The sequence below is a fragment of the Pseudorca crassidens genome, chromosome 15, assembly GCF_039906515.1.
Source record: "Pseudorca crassidens isolate mPseCra1 chromosome 15, mPseCra1.hap1, whole genome shotgun sequence".
In the NCBI taxonomy this organism is placed as follows: domain Eukaryota; kingdom Metazoa; phylum Chordata; class Mammalia; order Artiodactyla; family Delphinidae; genus Pseudorca; species Pseudorca crassidens.
In genome coordinates this window covers 73,940,485-73,961,998 of record NC_090310.1, presented here as the reverse complement: position 1 = coordinate 73,961,998, position 21,514 = coordinate 73,940,485, and the positions used below count along the sequence as shown (strand labels likewise).

At 48.3% G+C, this 21,514-nt stretch overlaps 1 protein-coding gene across 3 annotated transcripts; it reads left to right on the top strand.

Moving 5' to 3' along the window:
* Window positions 1–58: 58 nt before the first annotated feature.
* Window positions 59–21,343, top strand: TOMM34 (translocase of outer mitochondrial membrane 34). 3 transcript variants are annotated; one of them, XR_010935356.1, is made up of 8 exons: window positions 59–334; window positions 5,021–5,120; window positions 6,237–6,389; window positions 9,315–9,484; window positions 14,501–14,648; window positions 16,149–16,210; window positions 20,053–20,179; window positions 20,423–20,436. XR_010935356.1 is itself a non-coding variant. In XM_067708243.1 (7 exons), exons 1-7 carry the CDS (start codon window positions 208–210, stop codon window positions 20,525–20,527), a joined length of 930 nt encoding a protein of 309 aa, XP_067564344.1. In that variant the 5' UTR covers window positions 64–207; the 3' UTR covers window positions 20,528–21,343. The 3 variants fall into 3 exon arrangements, 1 of the variants encoding a protein (XP_067564344.1); XR_010935357.1 differs by lacking the exon at window positions 20,423–20,436 and adding an exon at window positions 19,382–19,480; XM_067708243.1 differs by lacking the exon at window positions 16,149–16,210 and having other exon boundaries at window positions 64–334; window positions 20,423–21,343.
* Window positions 21,344–21,514: the final 171 nt, after the last annotated feature.

Here is a 21,514-nt window from a genome sequence, read left to right as displayed (position 1 = left end):
AGAACTGAGCATGCGCAGAGAGAGGGGCACTAGGAGCCTCGGGTTCGCGCAGGCCCCGCCCGTGCCCCGCTCCGTCCCGCCCTCTCCTCGCCAGGGTAGCCGTTGCACCCAAATAGTCGCAGCCGGTGCTTCCGCCCAGACGCGGTTGGGCACGCCTCGGCGCCGGGAATCGGAGCCCACCCCCCAGTTTACCTGTCCGGCGCCAGGATGGCCCCCAAACTTCCAGACTCTGTGGAGGAGCTCCGCGCCGCCGGCAACCTGAGCTTCCGCAATGGCCAGTTCGCCGAGGCCGCCACACTCTACAGCCGCGCGCTACGGATGCTGCAGGCGCAAGGTGCGACCCCGGTCCCCCATTTCGCCGCCAGGCTTCCTTCTCCCTCTTGTCTCCCCCGGCCCCAGCCACCCAGACGTCGCTCTGGCCCTGTCGGCCTAGGGCTTCCTTACCCCGAGGCCGACTGGCCAACCAGGCCCTCCCACCACCTGCCCATTCCTCCCCCTTCCCCCAGCTTGGGCATCCTACGAGAAACTTCCTTAGCCTTTCTTTCCACTTTTATTATTATTATTATTGTGACATGGTTTTATTACTGGTTCTTTGTGTCTGTGTGTTGTTGGATTTTTTTTTTAATTTATTTATTTAGTTTTGGCTGTGTTGCCGCGTGCCGGCTTTTCTCTAGTTGCAGCGAGCGGGGGCTGCTCTTGGTTGTGGTGCGCGGGCTTCTCATTGCGGTGGCTTCTGTTGTCGCGGAGCGCGGGCTTCAATAGTTGTGGCTTGCAGGCTCAGTAGTTGTGGCACACAAGCTTAGTAGCTCTGCGGCATGTGGGATCTTCCCGGCCCAGGGCTCGAACCCGTGTTTCCTGCATTGGCAGGCGGATTCTTAACCACTGCCCCACCAGGGAAGACCTCCTGGTTCTTTTTTACTTAATGACATAACAGGAACATATTTCCATATTAATAGATGTTTTAACATTTTTTACAGTGGTTAAAAAAACATTAAATTTACCATCTTAACCATCTGTAAGTGTAGAGTTCAGTAGAGTTAAGTATATTCACGTCGTTGTGCAACAAATCTCTGGAACTTTTTCCTCTTGCAACACTGAAACTCTGTACCCACTAAACACTAATTCCCCCTCTCCCCCCAGCCCTTGGTATCCACCTTTCTGCTTTCCATGTCAATGATTTTGACTACTTTAGGTACTTCAAACGAGTGGAATAATACAGTATTTGTCTTTTGTGACTGAATAATCTCTATGACATTATAATCTATGTTGTAGCATGTGACGGGCTTTCGTTCTTTTTTATGGCTGCATAATATTCCATTGTGTGGATATACCACATTGTCTTTATCCATTCATCTGTTAATGGACGTTTGAATTGCTCCCACCTCTTGGCTATGATGAACATGAATGTGCAGATATCTCTGAGGCCCTGCTTTGAATTCTTTTGCATACATACCCAGAAGTGGGATTGCTGGATCAGATAGTAATTGTATTTTTAATCTGAGGGGGCAGGGAACCTCCATACTGTTTTCCATAATAGCTGTACCATTTTACATTCCCACCAGCAGGGCACAATGATTCCAAGTTCTCAGCATCCTTACCAACACATTTTACTTTCTGTTCTTTCGATAGTGGCCATCCTGATAGGTGTGTGAGCTGCCTGCTTTTTAATTGTCCTATTGGACCCCATTCTGATATTTAGGCCTCATTCTGATCCCTGAGGCAACTCTCATTCTCCTCAACGGGTCAGTCTTTACTTAAATTAACATTTGTTCAGCACCTGTATGTAATGAGTGTATAATAAGATGGAGAAGGTCCTTCCTCTCAAGGGTCATACATCCTTGTTGGTGAGGGAGCCACAGGTGTGATCTTAAGCTAGTAAATAGCAAACAACAACTGTGCAATAATGATCAGGGCTGTTGAAGAAGACAGATGTGATGCTGTGATAGGTTTGACTGGGGAACTCCTTTATGAAGAATGGGAGGTCAAAGACAACTTCTTTGCAGAAGTGACATTTGGGGTGATATCTGAATGGTGAGAAGAAGCCAACTGCACAAAGTCTTGGGTGCCGAGCGTTCCAGGTTGAAGGAACCGTAATTTCAAAGGCCTCAGACAGAATCAGCGGGTGTGTTCCAGGAGCCAAAGCACAGGGAGCCAGTGGAGGAAGTAGTAAGACTTGGTCAGTTACAGAGGAAGAACCTTATTGTGTAGGCATTTTACATAGCAGTTCATGATAAGGAGTTTGGGTTTTATTTCCTGATGGGAAGCTACTGGAGGATTTTCAACAGAGGAGTAACCTTTTGTTACCAGTTCTCCCAGCCTCCGGCTCATTTCAGCCAACAACAGCCTTTTGCCCAAAGCCTCTCCAGAATGTCTTATCCCAGAGCCTCATTGGAACCCCTTTCAGCCCCTCGTTGGTACCTCTTTCCCTTTGCCTTCCTCCTCTTTCTCATTTCCTTGGCTAGCATTTGTTGAGTACCTGCTAGACATTATAGACAATACCCCCTTTTTTTTTTTTTTTTTTTTTGCGGTACGCGGGCCTCTCACCGTTGTGGCCTCTCTGGTTGCGGAGCACAGGCTCCGGACGCGCAGGCTCAGCGGCCATGGCTCATGGGCCCAGGCGCTCCGCGGCACGTGGGATCCTCCCGGACCGGATCACGAACCCGTGTCCCCTGCATCGGCAGGCAGACTCTCAACCACTGAGCCACCAGGGAAGCCCGACATTACCCCTTTTTATCTTCATACTAACTTATGGGTAAGACGCTTTATAAATGAGGCATCCAGAAGAGTTAAATTGCCTCTTCTGGGCTGACACAGTGAAGACATGTCAGAGGCAGAATTTGAATGTGGGTCTCTCCGATTCCCAAGTCCAAGTTTTTAATCATTTTGCTAGACTTTTTTCCAAATCCTCTCTAAGTTTCAGTCTTTTTTGTTTGAATTTTTGCAGTTTCAAGCCACTCTTTTGCTCCACTGCCCTGTCTTTTTTTCTAGAACACTTCTCTGTAGGCCCAGCTCTTCATCTCAACTTAATAAAGTTGTTGAGGAATGTGAGGTATTGATATTTCTGCCTTCTTCTTTCATCCTACCCCAGCTGGCCTGGAAAAACTTGTCTTTTTGTATGGATTTATTCTGGGCCCCAAGAAGAGGTGGCCTGATGTCTGGATTCAGCAGGGGACCAGAATTTGGTTCTGATCCTGCTACTGATTTTCTAGGTGATTTATGGGCAAGTCCCTTGATTTCTCTGATCAGTTTCCCTGATCTTGAAAGGAGAGCAGGCAGCAACCTAATACAACAAACCCTTCCAGCAAGTCTGTGAAATGATACCTTCATCCGATAGGTGAGCACATGTGATCAGGGGGATTGAATGACTTGTGCAGGATCGCAGGCTGGATTGTAGGTTCTGATGCCCTTTCCACCACACCACTGCTGTTTTCTGAGCAACCGTGCTCTGGTAACTTGAGATGGATTGCAAGTTTTGAATACTTGTGCTTGCTTCTTAAGGGCAAGGATGTATTTTACTTATCTCTGTACTTTGCTATCTCACTCGGGGCCTGGCAAAAATAAGAGAAAAAAGAAGATAATTTTATTATATTTGGTATTGAATGAAAGAGATCATGCATCAGTATGGTAACATGATACTTAGTGAAAAAGGCAAGCTGCAGGAGAGGCAATATGATGCCACTTAGGAAGAGCTTTAAAAGGACAGGGACTTCCCTGGTGGTCCAGTGGTTATGCCACTTAGGGAAAGCTTTAAAAGGAAGTGGACTTCGCTGGCGGTCCAGTGGTTAAGACTCTGCGCTTCCACTGCACTGGGTGAGGGTTTGAGCCCTGGTCGGGGAACTAAGATCTCGTATGCCGTGCGGCATGGCCAAAAAAAAAAAAAAAAAGAAAGAAAGAAAGTGATATTGTGTCTTGCCTGTGAATACCTATGTAATAAAGATAGACATACATGAGAATGTGACATACCAAGTTCAGGATTATGCCAACCTCTGGGGGACTGGGAAGCGGGCAAAGGGAAAAGGGTGGGGATGAGTGGAGCTTTAGTCATATCAAAAACAAAAAGGTGGAAACAAATAGATTGTATGCTGAGTTTAGTGATGAATATCAACTGTCTGTTATACTGGTTTCCATATGTTTCACAATTTTCAAAGGAGAGCTTGTTTTCTGTTCTGGGTATGTGCCTGGGATCGGAATCACTGGGTCAACACTTGACAGTTTCCACTTTTTGTTTTCATTATGGCTCATGCTAGTGGGTATGAAGTGGTTGAAAAATTATTTTTAGAAATGAAAATCCTTGTGGCCACAGTAAAGGACTAGAGCTTTCTGAGATTCCTAAGGGTAAGGACTGCCTTTAGGGAAAGGCAGTAATGATTTCTTCCCCATGGCATAGCTTGAGCCCTTCTGCTGATTAAGTTCTCTGTAGTCCTGCCAGACCCAGAGGACTTGGCAAAGTCCTCTCTGCGAAGGTAGAATTAGTTTTTTGTGTCCCCATAACACTTGTTCGATCCATTTATCATAGCATTTATGACATTTTCGTCTCTTTCTTCTTTATTGGATTTACACGCTTCTTGTACTAAAATTAACACACACACACCCCGGGTAGTTACAACATGGATTTACACACACACACACACACACACACACACACACACACACACCCCAGGTAGTTACAGCATGGATTTACACAAACACACACACACACACACACACACACTCCCCAGGTAGTTACAGCGTGGATTTCTTTGAGCTATTTCATTTTGATCTTTGGCCTGGTACCACGTTCAGTGCTGAGCTGAGTGAGTGAGCAGATGCTTGATGCCCTGTGAATGGCAGGAAGCTGGGTGTTCTCACTCCCTTGCCAGACTTGCCAGCCCATCAGACCACCAAGCCTGATGGGGTTACAGTCATCTCTGCTGCCGTTTACTAAAGCCCAGAGAGCTCAGGGTGTGGATGCACTCCGGATATCCTGAGGCATCCATTTCCCAGCCTGTTAATAGTGCACTTTCTGCTTCCACTTGGGCAGGTTCTTCAGACCCAGAAAAAGAAAGTGTTCTCTACTCCAACCGAGCAGCATGCCACTTGAAGGACGGGAACTGCATAGACTGCATCAAGGACTGCACTTCGTGAGCGGGCAGGGCTGACTTTGGGGTGCTGGGGGCTCGGGAGGGGAGGCTGGGCTTCTCTGGTCCCACCAAGTTACCTCTGCGACAGATATTAGGAACTGTCACTAAGTGTCAGCAGGTCACTGAGAATAGGAAGCTGTCTTTGGTCCTTGTGGCCCCTGACTTGTGTCTTTGGAGCCTCAGCTCTGCTGCTGAAAGGAGTAGGGTGGGCAGTTAGAGGTAGGCCTTTAAGGCTTTGTGAGATCTGGGACCTGGGAATGAGGTGGAGTTGCAGACTAGTGACTGGCTTGCTCAGGTTTTTTTCTGGGGTGGATGTGGGTGAGAGAGGGAGGGAGGGAGAGAAAGAAAGAGGGATGGAGCTTAATAGATAGCCTCGAAAGAAGTAAGCAATGACCAGGTGTAGAGGACGTTAAACAGTTTTTCATACTTTCTTCTTCAAGCCAATCTGAGATTGCCTGCGTGGTCATCGCTAAACTAGCACATGTACCTTAATGTGTTCTCAGATCTGATATCCTGTGACATTGCCTTAGATTCATGCCCTAGTGATGGGTGGGAGAGGAGGAGAAGGGTGAGCATGCTCGTGGAGCCTGTGCTCAGTTGGTTTTACCAGGCCCTGTGCTAGGTTTCCTTCGTGGAGCGCTCATAAGCACTCTGTGGGGTAAGTCAGCCATCCTTCCCAGGCTAGAACTGGGTTGTGGAGGATTGAGGCTGTAGAGTGATTCGCCTGGGGTCACGTGGTTAGTGGCAGAGGTGGAATTCAGACACTGCTCCATCTGACTCCAAAGCCTGTTTGTTGTTCCCACTTGGCCACGCTCTATAGAAACATAGAAACATGAAAGCTACAAGACACTTATTCTTGATTTCGGGGGATTGCAGCTATGAAAATCGATGCACACGCGCACACGTTTCACAACAGTAGTGGTTCTCTGCCCTCTTTCCCTACTCCACTTCAGTCTAAGTTGAAAAGTCCCTCTTCTAAGACTTCACCGTCTAGCATTGTCTTGTCAGAAATGACCTCCCGTGTACTGAGTGCTGCAGATGCCCTATCTGGCAGGAACTGCGGCGGGGAGCCCTGGTGACTCAGCAGCCCGATGACACTTCTGCCTCCTGTCCCAGAGCGCTGGCCTTGGTTCCCTTTGGCATGAAGCCCCTGCTGCGGCGAGCGTCGGCCTACGAGGCCCTGGAGAAGTACACCCTGGCCTACATGGACTACCTGACCGTGCTGCAGATTGATGACCGTGTGACGTCAGCCTTGGAAGGCAGCAGCAGGTGAGCCTGGGCCACTGTGGTCAGTCTCTCCGAGATGTCCTGTCCTCCCTGATTAGCTTGGAACCATTGCTTTGGTCGTCTTCTGGGAGGATCCCTTTGGGCTAGCCTTAGAAACTCCTAATGAGCATGTGCAGAAAGTGTGGAAGGACAGTCTGCTGTTGTATTTTAGCAGGTTTTTAAGGGGTCAGAATTACTGAGTTGTGGGGGTCTTGGGGTTTTTTGTGTGGTTTTTTTTTTGCCTAGATGCTCAAATGCGTTCACACAGTCGTACTTAATTGAGCTCTGTTTCAGCTGGGTTCAGTGGGGAATACCAATATAAAAAAGAGGTAGACCCCTTTGCTCCAAAGAGCTAACTAGAGTGGGGAAAGTAAGACACAGAACAAGCAGCTGTCACCCCAGGCTGTAGGGCTGTTGTTTGTGGATATGGTTCAGTATATTGTACTGTGACCCCTTCACAAGGCCCGTCAGGTGAAATGTCTTTCTGGTCTTCTGAGCAGATGCCCTCATTTGGGTAACTGGTCACGTTTCCCCTCTTTGCATGGGCTGTTAGAAAGCCAGACACCACACTAACAGAAACCCTGAACAGGACTCCATGGTATCTGTTTAGTGCGTCCTTTCTGGCTTGACTTGTTTTCTCTCTGCTTCCTTTTAGTCTCTATCATTCAACAAAATCTGCCACTTATGTACCAGACTTTGTGCTAGGGCCTGGGCCGATGACTGAGACATACCTCTTCCTGCCCTAGTAGAGCTCCTGGTCTCCAGGAGGACAGCAGTCAGTCATAGGCAAACCTGCAGTGTGATGAGTGCTGTGGTAGAAGGCGCCTAACAGCCAGGGGGAGTCCAGAGAGGGCTTTCCAGAGAAGGTGAGCTGAGACAGAGAGATGAGTAGTGCTCTGGGCCAGGGGCCCGCAAGGAGCACGGGCCGCGTGTGCGAGGTGGGTGAGTAGGAGGCCTTAGAGGGATTGCGAGAAGTCCACTGCTCATGGCGCTGTGCGCGAGTGGCTCGGTTCAGGAAGGATGGTGAGGCCAGATCACACAGGGCCTTGTGTCCAGGGGCTTGGATTTAATCCAGACACAGTGAGGCATCGTGAAAGGGTCTTTAGCAGGGGGGCAACATGAGCAGATTTGAGAGAAAAGCTGAGTGGCTGCCCGCTGTGTCGACCATGAAGGAGAACAGAATAGGAATGGGGCGGGCAGTAATCCAGGAGAGATGGTGGATAGAGAACAGTGGGACCAATTCAGGGACACTCAGGTGGTATTTCAACAAGTGTTGGCGGTTGGAGGGTGGGGGGAAGGGAAGAAGAGAGGAGGCGTCCAGGTGGTTGACACCCTGAGTGGGAGGTGACTGTGGGGCAGAGACCAGAGAAGCAAGAAGCCGGCTGGGCATTCACATGCATTCAGAGCAAAGGGGGAAAAATACGGGCCGAACATAGAGATCTGAAGGTCATCAGCATAGGGGCGGCTTGAGGTTGTGGGGAAAAAACAGAGCACCACAGCAAGTGTGTGGGGGGAAGAGGATGGAGTTTGAGGAATCCAGCATTTGAGGGCCGTACAGAGGAACAGCAGCGGGAGCGGGAGGAGGACACTGGAGCATTTAGCATCACGGAGGCAGGAGCGTTTCAGGGGGATGAAGACGTCATTCAGATCAGGTGTTTCGATGAGCTTACGTAGACTCGGGGTTTAGGAATGAAGTCACTGGTGATTCTGATGGAAGCAGTTCAATGGGATCCGAAGCCAAATGGCAGTGGGCCTAAGGAGCCTGGCTGGGAAGGGGCAGAGCAGTGTAGCTGCCGCGTCAGGGGTCCGTCCGGGAGGAGGGAGCTAGCTGCTGAGCGTTGGGGTCGGTAGAGAGAAAGAATGCAAGTGTGGGAGAGGGCGGTGCCGGCCGAGTGCGGCCCAAGAGAGGCAGGGAAAGATGGCTCCCGAGCCGAGGTGGAGGGATTGGCCCTGTCGGCTCTTCTGTTTTGATGGGAGAGAAATAGGAATTGTTGTGTGCCCGTGCAGGTAGGTTTGTGTTTAGGGTGTGAGGAAGTCCAAGGTGGAGGGTTAGGGAGAACGGTGGAGGAGGGTAGAGTTTTGAAGCAGCTGGGCCGATCAGAACAACAGCTTTGGGGGCTTAGAGCCCCTGAGTATTTAGTGATACCAGTCTGTGAGCTCTTCATTCTAGTAACACAGGAACACTGTTGTAGGAGCAGAAGTTACAGTCAGCTTCATGTACTCACTCAGCACCTACTTAATGGGCCCTCGTGGGTGCCAGGTAATGTGCCAGGTGCTGGAGTTCAGTTAACAAAACCAGCATGGTCCCTGAGCCTAGAAGGTGGGAGTGGGGAATGGGAAGTGGAGGAGATTCTTCTGGGGGGAGGGGAGAGCACATGCAAAGGCTTGAGCGTGAGGATTGAGAGGCAGTGTGGCACACGATAAAAACGGAGGGGTGGGAGGGCACCAGGCCTCAGGCCCTGCCAGCCTAGTGAAATGGGAACCACTGAAAGATTTTAAAATTTGAATGACGTAAGATTTGCATTTTAAAAAAAAATCTCTGAGCGTTAATCAAATGTCAGGTTTTTGCATGGCCTTGTAATAGATTCATTAAGAAAATATAAAACATGTGGTTCTTGGGGCATGCATGGTCCCTTGGGGGTCAGGTTTAGTTACCTTAGCAAGCACCAGATCATCCCTTTGAAGTTAACATAGTGTGACAAGCGAGGGCCAGGCAGGGAGGGGGTGTCGTGGTGGCAGACCTGAGAAGACGTATATGGTGGCAGGCTCCTGTTCCTTTCCTGCTGCGAGTCAGAAGGGTACAAAGAGATGGTTCAAACCAGGGGCAGATGATAACTGGCTCTCGTATACCTCCTTTGGGCTTATGAGAGGAGGAATATCTTCCTGACCCAGCTGGAAACCTCTCTGTGATCCTGCCTGCCTTTCCAGAATGACCAGAGCTCTTATGGACTCCTTTGGGCCCGAGTGGCGCCAGAAGCTGCCCTCTATCCCCTTGGTGCCTGTTTCCGCTCAGAAGAGGTGGGAGTGTATGCCTTCGGGAGACTGCAAAGAGACGGCTAAAAGCAAATCCAAAGAAACCACAGCTACGAAGAGCAGAGGTAAGCTGTGACTTCCTGCCCGGAGAGAGTCCAGTCTCCCCAGAGCCACTTTCTTTAGAGTAATCCTGTAAAAATTGGCCTCGTGTAAGATGAGTTCTTTTAAAAATCCTATAAACAAAGTAAAAAACAAAACAAAAAGGCCTTAACCTCCTAGAGATTGTCTCCTCTGCTCTACAGTGGGCGATGAGACAGCCTACCCCACAGGTGTAGGGATTAGGTGATGTGAGGCTCGTTGAGCTCCCAGCCTGGCGCACAGGTATCCGGTGTTCGTTCCCTTCTCATCCCTCCGGCAGCATTTGGATGTATCATGTAGGATGTTTTTGGTTGAAAGAACAGAAAAACTTCATGTGGTAAAAATAATAAAGAGAATTTATTGGCCCATATAACTGAAAGGCCTGGAGTTCAGGTTCAGGCATGGCTTGCTCCAGCAGCTCACTACATCATCAGACTCTGGCTCCATTTCTCTGCACTTCCGTCTGCGCTCTTCTCTAATGTGTATCGTCTTTGTCTGCAGGCAGTCTTCCCTCCAAAGTAGTACAACAGCTGTAGCAGTTCACTGACTCGCATCCATGTGCCATGCCTCATGACCCAGAGGGAGAGAAAGAGTTCTTTTTCTGATAGCTACCTAAGAGAGGGTTTCTTTCCCCCAAATCCCTAGCTCCTCTTTTCTTAATTCATTTTGGCCTTATGTGGTCACAGGCCATTCCCTACACTAGTCACTGTGACCAGGGCTTGAGATTTTGTGATGAGCTCAGCTCTATGCCATCTGCTCCACCTCCATAGCTAGAGGAACGCACACACTGTATGAGTCCCTGGAGGAGGATGAGTAAGAGACGGGAGATCAAAGCCAGGTAGCCCCAAACAGGAGACTGTCCACCTCAGCTCTATAAAAACAAGAGGCCCTTCTTCAGGCAGGGGCAACTGGAAACTCTTTAAATGCTCCAGGGGAGTCCTCCCAGCCCAGCAAGTGAGGTACTGAGGATGGGAGGTGAGGTACTGAGGAGGCGGGGCTGGAGCCTTGCATCGGGTGTACAGGAGGGCAGGAGTCGTTCCCCTTCCCAGGAGGAAACCTATCTGGCCGTGGGGAGAATTCCCTCCCTAGAACGAGAACGTGGGGCACTAATGAACTCGACGCCTTCAGTGCACCTACCATTTACTTCATTCTTTTGTTGGAGTCACAGCCAGGTGTGTCCCAGGCCCTGTGCTGAGCAGTGTGGCCCAGAGAGGCCCTCGGGACGCTCTCGGCCCAGTGAGAGACTGAGACGCATAAACAGAGCAATTTAAAATACAGGAGGAAGGCCAAAACGTTAATGCGTGGAAAGAGTCCCGAGAAGGAGACCACTGTAAAGACCCAGGTTTCAGGAAGGCGTGAGTATTGGGCAGGGAGTAGGAGGCATGAGTACTAGGAGGGAAGCCTAAGGAGCTGCTTCTGAGGTTAGAGTGACTTAGATAAACAAAGCGTACAGTAGGTAATAAAAATGTAGTGGTAGTTACTTTAAGAGGTAGTTGAGGTTGAACTCTAACCAGGTGCTTATTAATATCTGTGGCATGAATAGACCAATGAGCTTAAATGAATCCAGGCCCATGATACGTCATCACCCACGTGTCCGTCATTTTAAAGAATGCTCACCTCCCTATTAACTCATTTCGTTTGGTCCTGATAATGACAGAGTGACTCAGGCAGGGAAGGGATCACTCTCCTGACGGCACAGATCGGGAAACCAAGGCCCAGGGAGGTGAAGTAATACGTGGCATTATGGAAGGAACAGGGTTGGGCTTGGAGTCCAGAGTTCTCTGGGCTCTGCCCCTTGGAGCTCCTCAGCCTTTCCTGTGACACCATGGTGTGGAGAATTAAGGAACAGATCCCTATTGCTTAGTGTCTGACGTAGCACAGAGTAACCTTTCTCTCCACGGGCTGCCCCCGGAGGCCACATCAGAGATGCTCAGTAGAGGGACCACCGCCCAGCCTTGCCTGCTGCTTCTGTGTCTACACCCCTTCTCTCTGCAGCCTCAGCAGTACGGGTTGGCCTGCACTGTTGTCTAAGCTGTGGAGCCATCCCTCCTTTTCCTCCTCTATAAAAATGCTGGGTTGGCCTCTGGGGGTAACCTTTAAACGTAAGACTAATCTCCCCAAGTCTAAAAATGCAATAATCCCTCTCCCCTCCCCCAAACAATTTAACTTTTTACAATCAGGAGGTATCTTACAATCAGTGTCAAAAGAAACTTTCCTGCCACCACTTCCCCTACCCCAGCCCTCTGAATTGTCATCAAATACACAGCATCTTGAATTGAAGGAGCCATCGAGCCTCTCAGGGCACGGGAGAGAGGAAAGAGAATTGCCAGTGGGACTCTGGCTGGGCTTTCCAGCTGACTTGGACCCCACCACGTGTTGTTGGTGAGATAGGTTCCTATCTGCTCGCTCAAGTCCCAAGCCGCGGCTGAAAGCTTTATGTGTGTAAAGGGCTTCACACGAGATGCATTAAAACGAACATACACTTAAGAGCTACGCGACGGCAGTCCCACTCCTAGAGAATCGAACACACGTTCACATAAAAGCTTGTTCACAAATGTTCACAGCATCATTATTCATAGCAGCCCAAAAGTGGAAACAACCCAAATGTCCCTCAGATGATGAATGGATAAACAGAATGTGGTATATCCATACAGTGCAACATCACTTGGCCATAAAAAGGAAGGAAATTCTGATACATGGTGCAACACAGATGAACCTTGAACACACTATGCGAAGTGAAGGAAGTCACAAAAGAGCACATATCGTATGATTCCGTTTAGATGAAATGTCCACAGTAGCAAATCCTAAAAGACGGAAAGTAGATTGGTGGTTACCGAGGATGGGGGTAGGGGAATGAATGGGAGGGGCTGCTAATGGGTATGGGGTTTCTTTTGGAGGTGATGAAAACGTTCTGGAATTAGGTAGTGGTCATGGTTGCCTAACTTTGGGAATACACTAAAATCAGTGATTTGTACACTTTAAAATGGTGAATTTTATGGTAGATAAATTGTATCTCAATAAATTTTAAAAAATAATAAAATACAGGAGGAAGAACAGGTGCTTTAGAGTCTCTAATGTTTGAGGAATTCAAATTGGGAACTGCCATCAGTGTGCTTGGGAGAGCTGGGGAAAGGCTCCTGGTGGTGACAGGTTGAGCTGGGCCTGAAAGGGTGAGCTCTTCGGGCGCGAAGGGAAGGGGGTTTCTGGCAGAGGCAGTGGAAGGAGTGAGAGAATGAAGTGGTGGGGCGTCGCTGGTGGCTAGCGGGGACAAGCACGGGGCAGCGCGGGGTGCGTTGCAGAGCCGAGGTGAAGCTGAGGGTGTGTGCACATTGCAACCCACTGGCTCTGCTTCTAGAGAAACTCCTGCACGTGTGCACAAGGAGGCATGTACAAGGACGTTCAGAGCAGAAATTCGGTAAGAGGGACTTCCCTGGTGGCGCAGTGGTTAAGGATCCTCCTGCCAATGCAGGGGACACGGGTTCGAGCCCTGGTCCGGGAAGATCCCACATGCCGCGGAGCAACTAAGCCCGTGCCTCACAACTACTGAGGCTGCGCTCTAGAGCCGGTGAGCCACAACTACTGAGCTCGCGTTCCACAGCTACTGAAGCCTGCGTGCCTGGAGCCCGTGCTCTGCAACAAGAGAAGCCACCGCAACGAGAAGCCCGCGCACCGCAACGAAGAGTAGCCCCTGCTCGCCGCAACTAGAGAAAGCCCGCGCGCAGCAACGAAGACCCAACGCAGCCAAAAATAAATAAATATATATTTTTTTAATTAAAAAAATTTGGTAAGAGCGAAAAGCAAAATAACCCAAGAGTCCATAAACAGTAGAACGGATAAATCAGTTGCATTGCAGCAGTGGGAATGAATGAAGGAGTTACAGGTGTGTGCATCCACACAGATGCATCTCAGGAATATAATTTTGAGGGGAAAAAGAATACATAGAACTATGTATTCCTTTATGTGAAGTTCTAAAACAACGTAAACAATAAACAGTTTATAGATACGATTGTATATATAGTTAAACTAACCAAGAAAACGGGGGGGTTGGTGTGCACAGAACTGGGGACGATGGTTTCCTCCTGGGGTGGATTGATTGTGGGAGAGGCTCACAGGATTTCAAAGGTCTTAGTAAATGTTCTGTTTCTTAAGGTGAGGGATGAGTTCAAGGGTATTAGTTTTATTCCTAAAACCTTACCCTTGTCCTAAGTATTGAGTATTTTATAAAGATAGTTTTTAAAAATTGAAAAAGCAGGTTATATGGGAGCTGGGGCTGGAATAATTAACTGGGGCCGTGCAGCGGAGGGCCCCAAGGCCAGGTGGAGCAGCTGGCATTTCACCTTGTTCTCTCTTTTTCTCCCTTTCTCCCTCTCCCCACCCCGCCACCCCGAAGGCTGGGGCACAGCTGCAGGTGTCGAGTTGGGGAGAACACTCACAGGCTCAGACCAAAACAACTGAGGAGTAGCAGATACCTCTGCCCTTTTCTGGGAGCGCAGGATCTTCACCCATTTTTACCAGATGCTTGTTTATTTAAATACTTTCTCACTTATTCTCCTACTTTAAGTTTATAGGGTGCTCTGCACTTTCTCCTGTTTTCTCACATTTCATCCTAACAGTAGCCCTGTGTGGAGTAGATATTGCCCCCAATGTATTGGCGAGCAAATTGAGGTCCAGAAGCATTAGGTAGGTCACACAGGACTTCCAGCTACTGAGTGGCAGTGCTGAGGCCAGAACCTGGGTTACTTTTTATTGTGTATTTATCATTGTGTGTGTAAAAGTATGTTTACATCAGGAATCCCAATCTCTTCCAAAGGAAAAACTGTTTAATATCCCAGAAGCCATTGATCGGGGGTCTCATTACTCAGGCAGGATGCTTTACACGGTGCAGGAACGCTCTGGGGAGAGAGTGTTGTAGACGGCTTAGAAGAGACGCTGCCCAAGAGATCTCCTGGAGCTCAGCTGGGCACCTGCTCCATGGTTTTTTCCTCTTCTGAATTTGTATCTAGTGCCTTCTGCTGGGGATGTGGAGAGAGCCAGAGTTCTGAAGGAGGAAGGCAATGAGCTTGTAAAGAAGGGGAACCATAAGCAAGCGATTGAGAAGTACAATGAGAGCCTCTGGTTTAGTAACTTGGAATCCGCCACGTACAGCAACAGGTACCTTCCACACGGCTGGCCTGGGAGATTTCAGGACACTGAACATTCTCCCGTAGTCTTCTCTTAGACTGTGATGGGCTCTGCATCCCAGCATTTAGTCAGTTACAGGCATACCTCGGAGATATCGCAGGGTCAGTTCCAGACCACCACAGTAAAGCAAATATCGCAATAACTCGAGTCACACGAGTTTTGGGGTTTGCCTGTGCATCTAAAAGTTACGTTTACATTATACTGTAGTCCGTTAAATGTGCAATAGCATTATGTCTAAAAAACAACGTACGTACCTTAATTTAACAATACTTTATTGCTAAAAATTGCCAGTCATCATGTGAGCAAGTCGTAGTAGTAACATCAAAGATCACTGATCACAGATCACTGTAACGAGTATAATCATAATGAAAAGTTTGAAATATTGTGAGAATTATCAACATGAGTGAACAAATGCTGCTGGAAAAATGGTGCCAGTAGACTTGCTCGATGCAGGGTTGCCACAAATCTTCAGTTTTGATATCTGCAAAATATCTGTGAAGCACAGTAAAACGAGGTATGCCTGTGTGTTACAGCTCAAAACGTGCATTCACACTCTGGTCACGTTGGGATAGGCGTTGCCAGTGGCACTCACTCTCTTAAAGGGCAGAAACTGAGGGGTGCCCATGGGGAGCCTGGGCTTTGTTCGCCCCCCCACCCCCCAAATTTTCATTAACCAGAAAAACATAGGATGTGAGTAAAAGCTGTGGGCTTGCTATGCAAACACACCCCCAACACAAGTATCAAAGCCTCTGCACCTTCCCCGACTCTCACCCCGTGGGCTTCTCCAAGACCCTCTGGTTAGAAGTTTTGGCACTGTCTGTCTGCGAGGACCAGGGCAGAACCCAGGGTATGGATTAACTGTTGCCTGGCCTGAGCAAGAGAGAAGGGTCCAGTCTAGCCTGAGGGGTTGGACTTGCGGCGCTATAGAAGGGCCTGCGCCCTGAGCTGCTGCCAGTGGTCGGTGATTCTTTCCACCAACAGTGAGAGCCTGGGAGCCAGGGTACTGTCTCTTTATTGTGTAGGAGTCCCTGCTCAGCAGTAGCCCTCAAAGGTATTGGTAGTAGATGCTCATCTTGTTTTAATGTTGAGAAAACCAAGGCTCAGAGCAGGAAGGGCTTTTCCTCAGCTCACCCAGCCGGTAAATGGCGGAGACAGAATTGGAACCTGGCTCCAGTGAGATCTGTTAGTTTTACTGTCAGAAGCTTGAAACATTCAGCAAGGGACCAGATCTGATCCAAACATTTGTTATAAGTCGTTAATAAATCTTGTGGGTCTGTTTCTCCTTCCCATCATTACTCTTTATTTCAGAAATCTTGGGTCTCCTATAGGCTCACCGTTCCTTACCCAAAACTCTTGGGATAAAATGTGTTTCCGATTTTAGGAAGGTATCATAGTGCATATGCTGAGTCCCATAACACTCCAGCAGGGTCTGGGCATCTCGCGGAAGTTCATCGTTAAGTGTTTCTGCAGTGAAACATACGGAAATTCCAGGATCACATGGAATGGTGTAAAGAAAGCCTAAGCAGCCTCATGTAAGTTCAGGTCAGGTTTTGCTGCCAAATGAGTTGAAAAGGGAACTTTTAGTTTTAAAGCATGGATTTTGGCATTTTGGATCTGTGGTTTTACTGGCCAATTGGACCCAGGTGCCTCAGTCAGCCAGGCTAACTCGGGAAAAAGGGCTGCAGCCCCTTTGTTCATGTTTGTGCAGCAGCATCTTTTTTTTTTTTTAATTTATTTATTTTTGGCTGTGTTGGGTCTTTGTTGCTGCGCGCGGGCTTTCTCTAGTTTCGGCGAGCGGGAGCTACTCTTCGTTGCGGTGCGCAGGCTTCTCATTGCGGTGGCTTCTCTTGTTGCAGAGCATGGGCTCTAGGCACACGGGCTTCAGTAGTTGTGGCACGCGGGCTCAGTAGTTGTGGCGCGCGGGCTTAGTTGCTCCGCGGCATGTGGGATCTTCCTGAACCAGGGCTCGAACCTGTGTCCCCTGCATTGACAGGCAGATTCTTAACCACTGCACCACCAGGGAAGTCCAGCATCATCTTCTAACTCCTCTTTCTGTGGGCTCTCTGGCCTTGCTTATTACCTCATGTTGCTGGAGACCTCTATTAACCCATTTTCCTGGATTTTTACCACATTCAGGACAGTGTTTTATTTAAATACTGATTTTATTTAAATACTGATTTTCATGCAAATATGTCTGTGCCACACTGTTAATTACTATTGCTTTGCAATATATCTTGTAGGGCTGGTCTTTTCCTTAATCTTCTTAATCAGAGTATCCCTGGCTATTTTCCCAGCTTTGATCTTCTAGCTAAACCTTAGGTTCACTGTGATAAATTCCAAACCGTATCTTGTTGGGCTTTTGGTTGTAATTACATTGTAATTACATTGATTGTGTAAATTTAATTTAGAAGACTGAATGTAATTACATTGATTGTATAAATTTAATTTAGAAGACTGAAAGCTTTATACAGATCAATTTCCTATCCATTGTGGCGGAATATACCACATCCTGGATGCCATTTTAATGCTCCACTTCGTACATATGCATCTGTATGGACCAGTGCATCATCTTAGGCTCCGGTTCTGTCTGTACAGTTGATACCCGAGTGGATATCACTGTCAGGTACTTGGCACCTACAATTTGCCAGGCCCTGAATGGACCTCCGAAGGGTCTCATTTAGTACTCACAGCAGTCCTTCAGGTTAGTCCTTCAGGTTAGGTCATGGTCCCAGATCATTTAATTTTAGAATTAAATGATCATAAAGTTAAACAACTAATACATGGTGGAGCTGCGATTTAAGTCAGGTGTTTATACTCCAAAGCCTGAGTTCCTTTTCACTCACTTGTCTTGTCTCCTTCATAATGAAAACCCTTCTGACTGGATACAAAATCATTCTGTTTACCAAAAGCCAAGGGTGTTTATTTTATAGGCCAAAGTTATGCGTTTTTCACATCTTGAATATAATCTTTGGAGTGCATATGTTATTTTCATTGCAACATTTATATTCGGAAGTCACCAAATAGTACCTAATGCTTATACTGTGGTTCCTCTGCTTCCCAGAAATTTGGCTAATTCTTTAAATTACCAGAGTCCATTGAGAGAACACTTTAGTTTCCTTAGAATTCTTCTATGTTCAAATTTAGATCAGGGACTACTATTCTAAAACTTAGTGGCTGACAACAGCTGTTTTATTTTGCTCATGATTCGTGAGCCAGGAATTCGGAAAGGGCAGTTCTTACTCCGGGTCTGTCATTCAGGGTCAACAAGATGGTAGCTGGGACTGGAGTCATCTAAACACTTCTCCTGCATATCTGGCACCAGGGCTGGGATGACTGAAATGGCTGGGGAATGGAACTGATAGAGCAAGCTGGAGCCTTTTTTCTCCTCTCCTGGCAGCCTTGTCGCATATGCTGGCTTGAGTGTCCTCACAGCATGGTGGCCTCAGGGTAGTTGGCTTCTCGCATAGCAGCTAAAGGCTCCAAGAGCAGGTGTTCCCAGAGAACAGGCTGACGCTACAAGACCCCTGTAGCCGACCACTGGGACTCATACGTTCCTCTGTACTCATTGGTCAGAACCGTCACAGAACCTGCCTACATTCAAGAGGAAAGAACATAGGACCTCTTCAATGGGAAGAATGCCACAGAATTTGTGCCTGCTTTTAAATGGTTACAAGGAGAAGCTTTTTCTAAGTTGATTTATAAGTTCCATGCAATCTCAGTGAAAATACTAGAATTTTTTTACATTTTTGGTAATAATTCCATAATTTGTCAGGAAAAGAATAACAGCATAAGAGAATTTAGATATGATAAAGTGTGGGAAAAAAAGAGGAATTATCTAATAAATGGTGTTGGGTTGGCTGGAGAGAGTTCAAAAGGAACCCGAATCCCTACCCTCACTCCTTTTTTTAAAATAAATTCTAAGTGGATCACAGTTTCAAATGTAAAAAGTAAAACCATTAAGTTCTAGAACAGTGTGTGGGTTAACTGTCTTGCAGTGGGGAAGGTATTTGGTGGTGGTGGAGGGGGACCCACAGAAGTCATTAAAGAAGTTGGATAAATTTTATTTCATAAGATTTAAAAATCTTATATAAAGACACTCAGCTTTACCTATATTTAAAGCAACTACATTAAAACAGATGCTATTTTCTTTCATATTGGCAGAAGTTAAAGGTTGAGACCCAGGGTTGGTACAGTTGCAGGAAAATAGTCTCTGTTAGTAACTGTTCTTAAGTACACTTGACCCTTGAACAAGGCGGCTGTTGGGGGCACTGACCCTCCTTGCAGTCAAAAAATCTCGGCATACTTCACAGTCGTCCTCTCGCATCTGCGGTTCTGCTGCATCCATGGAGTCCACCAAATGCAGATGGTGTAATACTGTAGAATTTGTTACTGAAAAAGATCTGCATATAAGTGGACCTGCGCGGTTCAAACCCGTGTTCCTCAAGGGTCAGCTGGTTTTTGGAGAGCAGTTTGGTAATAATCAAAAATGTAAATGTATGTACCTTTTGATGCAGCAGTCCCTCCTCATAGGCGTCTAAGATTTATGCGCAAGGATGTTCATGGTAGCATCGTTTATTTATAAACTGGAAACAGTGAAAAATGTCTACTGATAAGGAATTAATAAAATAAATTATGGTACATACAAGTGAATACTACGTATCCATTCAAAAGTGAGGTGGAATGGATATCTGTTTTGTTTTTAGTGATTATCTTTGGGGGAAAGGACTAAAATTGAATGAGAGAGATACAAATATATACTTTCCCCCCGCCCAGTTGATGCAGAATGTGAAAATTTTCAAAATGTAAGTTGAATGAATTATGTATTGAACACCCATATACTTCCCAATTAAATTCATAAACATTGTTATAAAATCAAGTACGCTTCAGTTAAAAAGAATATTGTTATATTTGCTTTGTCACTATAGCCATCTATTGATCCACTTTATCATCTTTGATGCGTAAGTTGTAGACATCTTTACATTTCGCCCCTAACACGTCAGCATGCCTGCTATTTACTTAGAGCCTGTGTATTTGTTTTTTTTCTTGAGGTAGATAATTTTTTATCAAGGGGAGCGTTTCGGGAAGCCTTTTATAGCTTGAAAGAGTACAGTGTGGGAGTGTAAGGCGGAGAGAACAATAGCACCGAACAGGGTCAGGATCTCGGGTCATTCGAGCCCGGGTTGAGTCCCAGGTCTGCCCCTCTGTAGTGGTGGAAGCTTGGCGCGTCCCTTCAACCCTCTGAGCCGCGTCACCTCTGCAGAAGGGGGCTGGGTGGCTGTGAGGACTGAGGGAGGTAGGAAGCACCCAGCACGGTGTGTTCGGGGAGCCGCAGGGCGCTCCTCAGACCGCTGCGTGGCCCGCTCTTTCCCCTCAGGGCGCTCTGCCATCTGGTGCTGAAGCAGTACAAGGAGGCCGTGAAGGACTGCACGGAAGCCCTCAGGCTGGACGGAAAGAACGTGAAGGCGTTTTACAGACGGGCTCAAGCCTACAAGGCACTCAAGGTAAAGAGGTTCTGGCCGGAGGCACCAACAGGGCTCCAGCCAGTTGTGCCTGTGCTGGCACCTCCAGAGCACGGCTAAGGTGAGGCGTACCTGCCACGTGCCTTCTGGTCCAGGGGCCCGGGTGCTCCAGGCAGGCCTCCAGCCTGGGGTGCAGAAACCCTCTGCGGGCTCAGCAGCGGTCCCCACCCCCGCCTGGTCTCCCTGGGCCAGGGCTCCATCCCCACACCCCCTCTCTCCTCTCAGGACTATAAAGCCAGCTTTGCGGACATCAACAACCTCCTGCAGATTGAGCCCAGGAACGGTCCCGCACAGAAGCTGCGGCAGGAGGTTAACCGGAGCTTAAACTGAAAACCCAGAGGGGCAGCAGGACACCTCTGCCTGACCACCTTCCTCCGTGCCTGCTCCCGGGACCCGGCATGCCCCAGGGCAAGCTCCAAAGCACCCTCCTCTGCCCCTCAGAGATGTGGTGGCCTCCCACCCCTCAAGAGGACTTGCCTGTTCACATTAAGCTCAGTGTAGTCAAAAACAAGACGTTTTGTTGGAAAGGTCTCTCCCTGTTCCGAACTCCCTGTGCTGCAGACAGCGAGCGGGTCACACAGACAGGTCCTCATAGGCAAAGCCCTCGGCTCTGTCTCTGCCCAGCACGCTCCAGAGCGAGTTGCCCTTCCAGCGTCACCAGGCACCCTCACCGTGGTCCACCTGAGCAACCTGGGCTGGGGCGTGGGGGGCACCGGGAAGCCCTGACCCGCCTACACCCAAAGCAGCCTGTTGAGCTGGTCTCCAGCGCTGCTGTCCCTGCCCGGTCCTTGGCACAGCGCTCTGTGTTCTAAGCCCCAGTGCCTTTTGGCCGAGCCCTCCTTTGGTGGGGATGCAGGACCTGGCCCTTGGCCGGCTTTGTCTGTGGCTCTGTGCTGCCGCCCCCTGCGTGGAGGCGCCTGAGCTGTTTCAAGAGCCAGAAGGTGTGGCTGCCACTTCGGAAGGCGAGACAGGGAGAAAGGCCTCCTGGAAGTCAGTGTCCTTCCGTCCCGGGCAGGGACCCCTCGAGGCTTCTTAGTTCCTTGTAATATGCTGACGTTAATCTGAACTGAACTGACTGATTCTGTTGAACCCTGTGTTGAAGCTACTGCATTAATGTTTTCTACATAAACGTCTGTTGTACTTTCATTTATGCTTTTTCAGTTTTGGTTCATTTTGGAACTTCGCAATAATTTAAAAAAAAGACTGCTTATGGAGCACTCATCCATTCTTTGATCAGATTTACTGGAATGTCTGCATGGGCCAGGCCCTACGTATAGTGCTGGGGAAACAGCGGTGAGTAAATAGACACGGTCCCTG